The 12,982-nt window shown below is 40.7% G+C and overlaps 1 protein-coding gene across 3 annotated transcripts in view; it reads left to right on the top strand.

Annotated features, from left to right (window-relative positions):
• The window catches only part of FNDC3B (fibronectin type III domain containing 3B), a 352,029-nt gene that overhangs the window by 245,962 nt on the left and 93,085 nt on the right, over positions 1-12,982 (top strand). For all 3 annotated transcript variants that reach the window (XM_043473729.1, XM_043473727.1, XM_043473728.1), the window contains exons 8-9: positions 7,753-7,904; positions 12,355-12,414. In XM_043473729.1, the coding sequence (XP_043329664.1) occupies positions 7,753-7,904; positions 12,355-12,414 (212 nt within the window). The remainder of the gene's footprint in view (positions 1-7,752; positions 7,905-12,354; positions 12,415-12,982) is intronic.

Below are 12,982 nucleotides of genomic sequence, written 5' to 3'. Positions count from 1 at the left end.
TTAATGGAGCATGAAAATATAAAACAGCAGTCTTCTGTTTAGTCATCATCCACTAAAATGTCTTCTTTATTTAGATATTCTGAATGCAATTAGGTATTCATCCCAACATCCAAGGATACACCACCACCACCACCCCCACACATACAAGGTCCACAGAAAAGTTTTCTTTTGGTAATTTCCCTTTACCTGTGTAAATGTAGTAATAATAATTTTTTGAAAACCTCAGTAATTCAAAGTATTTTTCCAGGTAAATTTCAAAAGATACTTAAATATTAGCTGAGTAAAATAAGTCCAAACTGTAATGGCAAGGAAAAAAAAACTGGTGGGAGTAGTGATATTGTGAGATTTCAGTTTGATTTTGCCAGATGCTTTGAAATTCAAGTGAAAAATTCAAAATGTTGATTCAGCCTTTCATCTGCGTTTAGAGAGCCAAAGTTCTTTGGAGGGTTTTCTAGCTGAATTGGAAAACCTTACTTCTTCATGTGTTTCAAATACTGAGACTTTTAACAGAAGGGTCCAAATATGCCTCAGGGCACATAGCTGAGTTTGACTCAACCTAAAAACATGAGGTGTGCCGGACTCTGGGCACAATGCGGCACTTGTGGAGGAGCAGGGTGTTGATGCTGGGTTGGGGAGTCTGCACTTAAGCCAGTAAGGAGCAGGTTGCCGCTGAGAGTTTGCGAGCAAAGAAGCTATATAATCAGGACTGTACTTCTAGGAGGATCAAACAGTGGGCAGGTGCCGCGCAGTGAGCAGAGAGAGGACGGACCCAGGGAGACAAGACAAGTGTTAGGAATGTGTTACTGTAGTGCTGGTGAGAGACCGTGGGAGTCAGGGTTAGGGTAATGCCCCAGGTGCGGCAAGGAGAGGATGGACACGGGAGCCTTTCTAGAGAAATCCATCAGGCGCGCCAACCTGTTAGATATCAGGTGTCACGGATAGCTGGGCTTTCAGGCTGAGACGCCTCCTTTCAGGGGTTGCTTCCTGAAAAGGAGCTGGCTGCCCTGACTTTTGGCCCATCAGGTGGGATGCTCCACTCGATGTTTGGTACCACTGGTCTTTCTTCGGCCTCACTGCGTGTATGTGATGTATTGTAGTTTCCCTGCTTTTGTGTCTTTCCCAGTCATTTGTGAGTTCCTCTAGAAAAGTTCATGTCCGTGTCCTTTGTCTATCTTCATTGCCGTTCTTAGACATGTGGAATTTGTTTCACAAGCAGGGTATCCAGGAAGATGAGTAAGTGGGCAGTCCAAAGGATCTGGTAGATCAGTGCTGTGGAGAGAGAGCAATGAGATAGCCGCGGGGGAACGCGTGTGAGGTGGTGGTAGGAGTGGATGATAGCTTTGCGGATGGGGCAGAGTGCGGGGAGAGATTAGAGAAGGCCTGAGGGCAGAGTCATAAAGCAGGCGAACGTGTCCAGTGCCACAGAAAGAACCCACGCGGGACTCAGAAGTCATCATCAGCGTGAGAAGGCAGGGGGACAGTGTGGTTGACTGTCCCAGCTGCATTCAGACAGCTTCATCTGGTCTCTGTCATGTACACACACACACAGTGTTTTTCTGAGTTATACCCGGTCATTTCTTTACTGCAGATGACAGAGTCTATTTCTGAGGATCATGTGGCTGCAGTAAGATAAAAACAGTATTTATATATACGCATTGGTCCTTACCCCAATTCAGTGTTTATTAAGTGCTAAAACCTTTCCAGGTTTTACAGCAAGGTAGACAGGTTTTTGTGTAAATAGTCATGATGTTCAATGTACTTATAATCAGATTGTTATCTGAGAGGTCAAAAAGTCCCAAGTGGGGCTCATTTGGCTAAAATTAAGGTATCAGCTTAGGCTACACCCCTCTCTGGGGCAAATCTGTTTCCTCACCCCTTCCACTGTCTAGAGGCTGCCCGCATTGCTTGCTCACACCCGTTCCATTCTCATACCTCCTTCTCCTGACTCTGACTTTCCTGCCTCCCTCTTTTACCTACAAAGACACTTGTTACTACCTCAGGCCCACCAGGATAAGCCAGGGTAGTCCCTTCCTCTCAAGGTCCTTCACTTAATCATATCTGCAGAGTCTCTTTTTACCTTTTAGGTTCCAGGAATTAGAATTCAGACATCTTGAGGGAGGCATGTTGTTCTTCTGTCCACCACACCCACCATTGGTCCCCACATAAACCTCTGCTGGGTGACAGTCCACCCATCCTTCTGCTCCCAATTAATTATTTGCACCATTATTCTCCCTTCCTTCCTCTCCTCTGCCCTCTGTCTGAAGTTCATGTCCATGGTTGTGTCTTATTCATCTTTGTGCCCCGGTACCTCGCACTGTCCTTGGCACAATGTGAGCCCTTAACAAACATTTGGTAAATAAACGTGTGGCAGACTGCAGTGGCCGTAGTGAGGCTCCGCGGGGTGAGACAGATGCTGGTAGCCTGGCCCGCTCAGATGAGGCTCAGCCAGCCTGATGGGGTGTGGGGCCGGCTGGGAGCAAGGGTGGGAGGCAGCAGCATGGAGGGCTGATTGGGGGGGGTCCTGTGAGTTGGGGCCCAGCATGGCCACTAGCTGTCTTTGTGACCCTGAGCGGAGGTTTCCTTATCTTTGGAAGGTTGAATAATAAATACCACATTGGATTATCTGAGAAGTAAATTATATGCTATTTATAGAGTCCTTGGAATGGAGTATTTTCCTATAGTTTATAGCATATCATTAGGCAAAGGCAAGACTCCCTGCAACATGCTGAAGTGGGAAGGAGGACTGTTCACCTTCTAGGAAAAGAAACAACTGCGGAAGGTTCGGCACACAGTTGTCTAAAGGATTGTTTTTTTTTTCTTTCTTGCAGCCTCATCTGGTAACACTTCCAAATAATACTCATATATTTTTCTTCCATGTTTTGCAGATGATTTGTTGTAGGTATAGGAGCATTATCAAGGACCTGTAGATTCCAGTCATCTTTCTAGAACTTTGAGCACCCTGAATTAAGCAAGTCATTTATGCTTCAGAAACCCAAATACTGTAAAGATCCAAGTACTTATTCATTAAATAAAGCAGGGTACAAATATACTAGGTTTTTGTCCCAAGACTGTAATAATTAGGTGTCTTGGGGACTATACTCATGTACCACTGCTATACCAGAGAGATAAGCTGGATACTATTCAGAGTGGTTTAGGAATTAACCTCTGCAGTCCCAGTCAGCTCCAGCCTGACATGGGTTAATCTGCTCTGGTGATGCTCGATGAAGTCTCCCCTGAACCGCCTGACAGTTCGTTTTCAGTATGTAAATAAATGTAACCAGGAATTGCGGTTCTGCATCGTTTCCATCCGCTAATGTTTAGCTTGTAGAAACAATGGATTTGTTGGCTCCAGACATGAGTAAATGACCTAAGGAGAACAACAGTCCCTACAAGAAGCAATCCATTGAAAGATAAACAGTCATAGATCTGGAGACAGATTCAAGGGTCTTCGCACTTAAGGAATTATAGTAACAGATGATTCTGAAATCCCTAAATTTGAATATCCTTTTTCTTTGAATAATGATCTTTGACCTTTTCCGTTTAAATTTTCCTTTATGTTTGTATTTTTTGTGATGGTACTTTAGAAGTGAAGCCAATATTGCTATGGAAATATTTTCTTAACATACTCCCTAAATTGGATCAGCAGGCCTCCCACATAGTTAAATCCTAAGACCAGACCAAATTTAGAAGCTATTAACTTACACATAAATATTTTTGAACATGGGAGTAACAGTGTAGTAACTTTATGAGAGTAAGTGGTGTTTTGGATCCAAATAATGAATATCATTTGCATATAAGATAGTCTGAAAATTAAGACAGTAAAATTTCACAGAATGAAAATACTAGCATGAACAGGAGATAAAGGGAAAAAGAGAAAGAACACTGAGGATTGCATATGAAATAGCTGCAAGATATGCAATCTTATCATTTGCGAACATGAGTATACACATATATATGCCTTTAACTAGCAGCTGTTCTCAAGTTCACATCTATATTTAATAAATACATAACAGAAATGATCTCTAATCAGTGTGTAATCGTTGAGAAGTAGATAGTGGTTTTTATGAGTCCAGAGATACTTCAAAGCAGTTTAAGTAATTTATATACAGACTTACAATAGTAACCTTCACAGTAGACTCTCATATCTCTAGTGCTGAAACGAATGTCACATTGGGCCTTGTCCAATAATTTTGTAACTGGCAATCACCGCTTTTATCATCATTCAAAGGAGATTGACTTCTGTTTATGGTAGAATAGTTAAACATCAGAAAGTCAGTTAGTTTTATGGCTTCTAAACTTCTTTTTTTGGATCACTGCCATGACAGTCATTGTGATGATCAGATTAGCCGTGCCCTAGTTCAGTTCAGTGGTCACCGCTGGTGAGAAAGTTTCACCAGAGAGAGAGAGAGAGACCCTGATTGAATGAAGGGGAAACTTGTTTAAGAATGCTGTCACTCCAAAGTAGACTTGAACCCAGCCTAGTTCTTAGAGTTCTGAATCCCTCATTAAGGTTATCAGCTCCCTGGATGCTTGGAGTAAAGGCCTCTACTGCTGATGATCCCCTTTACATGACATTCCCCTGAAAGGCACCGTGTAATTCTCTGGCATCAAACCTGGGATGGAAGTGAGTTCCAAGTTCTAACAGAGACAAAGCACTCTTTCTCTCAGGATTCTAATGCCTAAAGAAAGGAAACCTGAGACCCAGAAAGGCTCAGTGAAAGGCAGGGCAGGGGGAGCACAGGAGGGACCAGGCCTCACAAGTCTGGTAGTAATCTAGGTGGCAGGCTGCTCAGATCCAGGGAAGAATTCCCAGAAGCTGCCAACCTTTGAAAATGATGCTGAGTTCTCCAAGTGCACTTCCATTAGGATGGCCAGTGGGAAGGATGCAGAGATCTGTGTTCAGATGACAGTTGGCCTTCCTAAGGCTTGCTAAGGGAACCTTGGGAAAAGGTGTGTTATTTTAGTTGATGCTTCAGGTGTTGTACATCACTGTTCAGTTAAGTAACAGTTTAACCAAGTCCTAAAGGGCTTCCCCCCATGGCTCAGCGATAAAAAATCTGCCGACAATGAAGGAGATGTGGGTTCGATCCTTGGGTTGAGAAGATCCCCTGGAGTGGGACTCACCCCAGTAATCTTACTGGGAAAACTCCACAGACAGAGGAGCCTGATGGGCTGTAGTCCATGGAGTTGCCGAGTTGGACACAACTGAGTGACTGAACAACAAAAGGAAAGAAAGTAATGTTTTTGGTTTGATTTACATATATTGTCAAATGATTATCACAATAGGTTCAGCTAATATCTGTCATCTCGTATACATACAATATAAAGAAAGAATTTTTTTCTTCTTGTGGTAAAAGCTCTTATGCATACATTCTTAATAGCTGATGAGAATGGTAGAGTTTAAAGGGATGTGAATTTATGGGTACCTGTTCAGTATCTGAAGTGCCAGCATTTGACTGAGCTATTTTAAGATGTGATGTTACTTCACACCACCATTCACAGAATCAGTGTTACTATACTCTGTGCTCTTGGAATTGGGCCATTTATCATCTAGGTTGAATGTTTCTTAGTACCTAATCAGCATCCTTTAAAGTTATAAACTGAACTCCTCATAGCAAAAATATCTCTTTGTAAGTTAAAAATCAAATATAGTATCCAGTATCTCTAGGCTAGTCATGAATGGTGTGTGAGTAATTCAGCAAATACAGTGGTGTATGTGGCAGAAGTACTGCCGTAAAATTCAGCCAAGGGAACAGCCCCCGAGGCAGAGCGGCGTGACGAGTGTTACAGGGCAGTGCCCACACAGGGTGGTGGGGGCACAAAGAGAGCAGCCTCAGATCCTGAGCGGAGGGTCGGGCACTGCATGCAGACTTTTCCTGAACTGGTCTCAAGCTGCTCTGGGGCCCTGTGTGTTCAGTGGGTCTGCCATGAGGCTCCTCATGCATCTCTCTGTCTTCATCAGGCGGAGGTCATATCTTAATCATCTCTGTGTCCATAGCCTCTCACCAAGTAAGGTGTGTTAAAGGAGGAAAACAGGAAAGTCCAGAGCTAAGTCTCCGGGTGTGAGAGGAGATGGCATGCTGAGGGGGCAGCGGTAGGCAGAAGAGGAGCTCGTAGTCTGGAGTCAAAGCAAGAAGGGTAGAGTTCAGTTCTGTAACAGTGTCTTTTGGGGATTTTTTAAAAGATGTGTATAATGCTACCCTGCCTTCCATCTTGTTACCTGTATCAGAAACTCAGGCTGTCTTACTCTTTTCTTATTTTTCATTCAATGTTTACCACACAAAGACTACTCATGGTTGAATATGACTTGGGTCTTCTCCTTAGGGAGTCCCACAGTCCAGTGAGAAAGGTAGGCAAATGCTATAAACATGATTAGCAATGGATAGAGATAGCAACAAGGTGCTGTGGAACAGAGACCCGATAGGGTGCTTCAGGGAATGCTACTTGGGGGTAGTGAGCCCTAGGCTTAGGGTCTTGAAGGATGAGTAGGAGTTTAACTAAATCATTGGTTAAATATATGATGCTATTTCTATTTGGAATAGAAATGATGTGCAGGGCTCTGCTCAAAATGGAATGAATGATAGACTGAAAAGGGAAATTTGGTATTCATTTCCACATATATTATTCATGCTTTTATATTATTTTGTATTTTAATACTCTTTATTTAGGTCAGATAGTGACAAAAAAATAGAAGAAAAGAACGTAGTTTAGTCATCTCCATCCATAGCCTACTAATCTATGGCTATAAAGTCTTGTATGGACATTAAACTTTAGTGTATGTTTTAGCTCTTATATTTTTAATATGTTATTCAGAGAACAACAAAATGAACTTTAGAAGATCAGAACCTTAAAATGCACTGATAAATTTATTTTAAAGAATTAGATTGGGCACTAGATTTTTGGTTTCTCCAGAAACAGACTCTGAAACAAAGATAGTGTGTGGGGGGAGGTGCCCCAGGAAGCACAGTTAGAGAGGAGACATGAAATTGCAGAGGAGAAGCCAGTTAACCTGTTACCTTAACAGGTTAACCTGGTAAGGAGCAGGTTACGGCTGCAGGCAGCTGGGTCTCAGTCCTGCTGAGGATGCCCAGGAGACAGTGTAAGTGCTAGCTCAAGGGGGAAAGTTGGGGCGTTTAGAGTCCGACTCCTTTTTTTTTTTTTTTTCTTAAGTGGGGGCCAAAGCAAAAGATAAAAGCAGAGCCTAGAGAGGTGGAACATTTCTGCACGCACTTCTGCCAGCTGTCAGCCTGGGCCATGGCTCCATTTCTACCCCCACTCCCAGCCCTACCTCCCCCCATCCTCCCGCACCCTAAAGGTCTTCCCAGGGACCTGCAGGACTTCGAGGAGCATTATTTGGAAGATCTTGGCTTTGCAGGATGATTCAACATCAAGCAAGCCTTGGAGTCTGCCAGAAAGGACTATCATGGAGATTTATCACATTCAACTTTTTACCTTTAGAAAAATTCTCGGACGTGACATTATTTTTACTCTCTGGAGGACCAAGTGTGAATTACACCAGACTTGGACATAAGTTTGCATAATAAGGACAGACATTTCAGGAGTTACAGTTTGGACATCAGGACCTTGACAAGAGAACACAATATAGAATGGGTTTTCTTTGCAATTAAAATAAATTTGTAAATTAAAATCATTTTTTCTTGAGTTAAATCTGGGCCATTTTTATGCTACTGCTGATAATCACAAAATGTTCTGAGGAGAAGTGTGGTGTGTGATTCTTTTTGTCTTCCTCAGGTTTCTAACATTCAGGCAAGAACAGTTGTGTTGTCCTGGACGCCCCCTGTTGGACTTTCATGTGGACCCCACAGTGGTCTTTCCTTTCCCTACAGTTATGAGGTGGCTTTGTCAGACAAAGGACGAGATGGAAAATACAAGATAATTTACAGGTAATGTATATTTCCATGTGTTTTTCTCCAGCTGCTAAACTGTGAAATTGGCGTTATTAAGGAGAATAAAAAAACAAAGAAAAATTTAATGGTTTTGTAAAATTTCCTTTAAATAGTTCTTTCTAAGAATTAGTGATAATTACAATGTCAAGAGTTAATTTTGTCCGAGTAATTACTAATCAGAAATGATTTTATAGCGCCATCCGGTGTTGTTCAGGTGTGGCACTGGGTTATGTTGGCTTGCCAGCACGGGACTGAAGAAGGCTTTCCGTCACTGTTGGCAGGGCGAGAGCGAGTGTGACATCTGTCCTGCCCGCCTGTGGTCACCTTTTAGGCCCAGACCTTTTACTAGTCTACAGTGTGGTTTTTTCGGAATTCTACAATGTGGTTTCTATTCAGCCTACTTTTTATCCTCTACGATAGTTTTCCAGTGTGTAGTGAAGCATTTTATTTGGAGGCTATCTTAAATAGTCAGAGGTTTATTAGCACACAGAATAAGAGATTATCCTCTTCCACTTTATGAACTCCCAGATAGTAACCATTCACATGTTATAGCTGTGTTCTAAATGAGATAAAATATTTTTTAGGGTCAAGCATTTTCTCTTTTGTGATTGCTGGGTACTCTCAGATTTGCAGAGCAGGAAATGGAGGCAGTCTGTGTGACCTCTCTGTGGCTGGCCCCAGGAGGTGCTGCCTGGGCCCAGAGTCGTGAGGTCACAGAAGTCCACTTCTTCCTCTGCCAGACAGACTGCCTTTCTCTCCTGTTTCCTTGCATCCCCCCACCCCAGCCCCATTCCTTATTACTAAGTTGCTGTGGGTATTTGTCTCCTTCTGGACAAAGAAAATGGGGGAAGCGGGGGGAAGGCAGCCGTTCAGTCACTCTGTCCTCCTGTGGCTGTCCATGGAGCTCTGTCATCTCTACCTGGACTCCTGCAAGAGTCTCCTCAGGCCCCTCCAGCATCCGCTCTGGCAAGCTGTCCTCCCATCCAGCCTCCACCCTGCAGAAACAGAAATCAGGCCGTGTTGTCACTGCCCTGTGAAAGAGCTCCGTGGTGCTTTTTCACTGTCCTCAGAATGTAGTCCTAACCCCTTAACTCTATTGGGTACTGTTTTGAAAAGTCAGAATTGGTAGTGACCTTAACAAGATAAAAGAGCACCATTTCCCCCAGCCTGCTAGGACACAGATTCTATCAACGCATGATGGTCATTGGTGGCAGGACCTGGAGTCCCAGATGCCCATAGGTGAGAAAGTAGGAAGCTTGGGAATGAAGTGATTGGGAACATTCCTGTCTTCATTGAAAAAGCAGCTGCAACTCACCTGAAATAGGTTGTCGCATAAGGGTTTAAAGGTCTGGATTTGTGAACTCCTTGGATTTTTTTTTTTTTTAAAGGAAATGCTGAAAATCTGAGTTGTTTTGTAAGCATTCCTAATTTTACACTATTAATTATTGAGCAAATTTTAAAAACTTTAAAGATAAAGTCAAGTCAAACAGCAGAGCTGTAGCCAAGGTGTAGACATTGGCCTTCAGTTTGCAACTTTTAGAAAGCATTTTTATTGGAATAATTTTCAAACTTACAAAATGTTGCAAAAATAAAGAGATCAAGGAATATGTGCATATCCTTTACCCAGATTCATCTGTTATTAACTTTTAACTCTATTTGCTTTACTATTTGATTTTCTCTCCTGACTTTTCTCTCTAAATCTGTTTTTTCCTATTAGTTTTAAATATTGTGGCCCTTTACTGCTAAATACTGCAGTGTGTTTCCTAAAATATTTTCTGAAATAGCTACAATGCAGTTACCAACTTCATGACTTTACATCAGTACCATATTTTTATCCAGTCCATCATCTACATTCCCATTTTGTTGGTTGGTTAAATAATGTCTGGTAGCATTTTTCTTCCCCTCTAAGACGAGATCCATTCAGGGTCAAATACAGCGGTTAGTTGTCATGTCTCAGCAACCTTCTTTAATTTGGAACACTTCTGCCATATTTCATTGTCTTCTATTACCCTGACTTTTTTTTTTTTTAATCTTCTGCTTTAATAAAGAAAACTGACACATATACACACTCTTTCAAAAACAAAAATGTTAAATCTAGCAGGTCAAGAGGTTTAAAATATTTTTAAAATTATGATTACATTTCGAACATACAAAAAAGTAGAAAAAGTAATACAGTGAGCTCCAGGTAATCACCACTCAGATTTAACAAATTGTCAAGACTTTGCCACAATTGACTCATGTCCCCTTTATCTTTATTATTGCTATTATGATTGAAGAATTCAGTAGCAGCTCACAGATAACGTGTCAAATTTACTCCTGCATAGTTCAATATAGACAAACATAGACATTTCTTACATAACTGCATCGCTTTTGTGGTGGCTCAGACAGTAAAGAATTTGCCTACAATGCAGGAGACCCAGGTTCAGTCCTTGGGTTAGGAATAGATCCCCTGGAGAAGGAAATGGCTTCCTACTCCAGTATTCTTTCCTGGAGAATTCCATGGACAGAGGAACCTGGAGGGCTACACTCCATGGGGTCGCAAAGAGTCAAACCTGACTGAGTAACACACAATCTCATTAACATCTAGAAAAGCTAACAATAATGCCTGGCATCATTTAATACCTAGACCATGTTCAAATTTCCCCAGTTGTCTCAAAAATACGTTTTAATATTGATTTCTTCCCCTTGGAATCCAAACAGAGTTTACTTACTGCTTGGGATTATTAGGTCTCATAAATGCATTTTAATCTAGAAGAGTGTCCTCATCCTTTTTCTTTTCTGTAAAGTTTTATATTTTAAAATGTATTTTTATATATAAATATATTTAATTTTAAAATTTAACTTTAAAATTTTTTATTAATGTATAGTTGATCTACAATATTGGTTTCAGGTATATCTCCCATCCTTTTTTAAAATTCTTGACCAGTTGCCAAGAGTGGATCACTTTTTTTTTTTTAACCACTCTGAATTTAGTTTAATCTTCCTTCCCTGTATTTCTTATTAATTGATCGTCAGCTCTGGAGCTTGATCAGATGCAGCCTTTTAACATTTGTGGGAGGTTTTCGTCAGGGTGGCTCTATGTCCTTCCTATTCCAGCACGCTGGGAAGCACTGGAGCTTGCTGGCCTCATTGTGATTAAATCATGTTTAGGAACAACCCATTGGTTTTTTTTTTTAAACTCACTTATTTACTTCTTTGAAATATTGTTTGCATATAGTATTAACATTAGTTTCAGGTATACTACATAGTGATTCAAAATTTTTATAGATGAACTCCATTTTAAGTTATTATGAAGCATTTGCTATATTTCTTGTGCTATATGAGATATCCTTGTAGCTTATTTGCTTTATACAAAGTAGTTTGTACTTCTTAATGTCTTACCCCCATCTCGCCCTTCCCCACTTTGCTCTCCCCACTGGTAACCCCTAGTTTGTTCTCTATATCTATGAACCTGTTTCTGTATCCTTATATTCATTCATTTGTTTGATTTTTTTTTTTAGATTCCACATAGAGGTAATAACATACAGCATTTTTGTCTGACTTATTTTACCAAGCATAATACCCTCCAGGTCCATCCATGTTGTTACAAATGGCAGAATTTCATTCTTATTTGTGGTTGAGCAGACACTGACATTTTTGAAGAACACAGTTATGCCCCTACACACCCCTCTTACCTTTAAAAAAATTTTTAATGGGAACATTCCATATTTTATGTTAGTTTCCTCATGATTAAGTCAAGGTTCATTTGCAGTTTCTGATCAAATAAGTGGTTTTATTTTGCATAAGAGAACTATTTATTGGAATGTATCTATAAGAGAGCTGTTTATTAGTATTGATATGTGAGGGAAACAGATTGAGATTTCTTGAAGAAAGCTGAGAAGTTGAAATGGTTGGGGTTCTCTGCAGGGTGAGTCTGAGAGTCACCTTCAGTTGACAATTGGTACTGTTATTTACACATTTATCTGTGTATCTGTCTACTCAGTTTGCTTGCTTCTTTACTTACTTTTATGTAGTTACTTTGAAGAAGTGATAAGACATTTTGGAATTTTATTCATAAGTTAACCTTACCATTTTCCAGATCCTGAATGACATGATTTAAAGGAATCTAATTTGCTAGTCCCGAAAAAATAATTATGCCAAATAGGGAAGTTTATTTCTGATATATGGCAGAAATAGACATAATAGTGAGGATGAGATGGCTGGATGGCATCACCGACTTGATGGACATGGGTTTGGGTAAATTCCGGGAGTTGGTGATGGACAGGGAGGCCTGGCGTGCTGCGATTCATGGGGTCGCAAAGAGTTGGACACGACTAAGCAACTGAACTGAACTGGAGACATAATAGTTCTTGAACTGTTGTTTGTACATGACTATGAGACCCAAATCCAAAACCTATTTTATTTTTGACACTGGTGTCGTTGACTAATACATGATTTTTCTTTGCAGTGGAGAAGAATTAGAATGTAACCTGAAAGATCTTAGGCCAGCAACCGATTATCATGTGAGGTGAGTACTGGGGACTTCGGATTGCTAAAATAAATGGTATGCTCCTTTTTAAAAGTTTCTGGTTAACAGCACTTGCCTGGCTGAAAGTTTCAGCGCCTTTGCTCATTGGCCATTCCTCAGTGTCCCTCACTTTCTGGCATCAAGATTGGGAGTCCACAGAAGTGCATCTGGTCATAGAAAAGTAGATGATACCCTGAACAGAATTTTTAAATTATTTTTATAAAGTTTTATTTCACATATTCTTCTAAGATCTATTGGAACATGTGGCTTAATGTATGATATTTTCTTTCTATAAAGCAAATACAATTTTTTACCATGAGTATATCAGTTATTTCATTATAGACCTTCCATGCGGACCATATGTTCAGCATGAATGACTAAATAAAGTCCTTCCCATGTTTCAAGTTTGGACCATAAAAGGCAATAGGTTTTGAATTTGAAGTCTAGTAATGCAAATATCAAAATTATCTCTAACAAGAACTAATGCAGTTTGCCAAAACAACTCACATAGTTTGATATGTAGTCTGAAATCTCTTCTGTGATTTTTTTGCAATCTCTTTCATGACTG

Source organism: Cervus canadensis, chromosome 7 (genome assembly GCF_019320065.1).
Source record: "Cervus canadensis isolate Bull #8, Minnesota chromosome 7, ASM1932006v1, whole genome shotgun sequence".
In the NCBI taxonomy this organism is placed as follows: Eukaryota; Metazoa; Chordata; class Mammalia; order Artiodactyla; family Cervidae; genus Cervus; species Cervus canadensis.
Note: the sequence above shows the minus strand (reverse complement) of the source record. Positions and strands in the feature narration are given on the sequence as shown.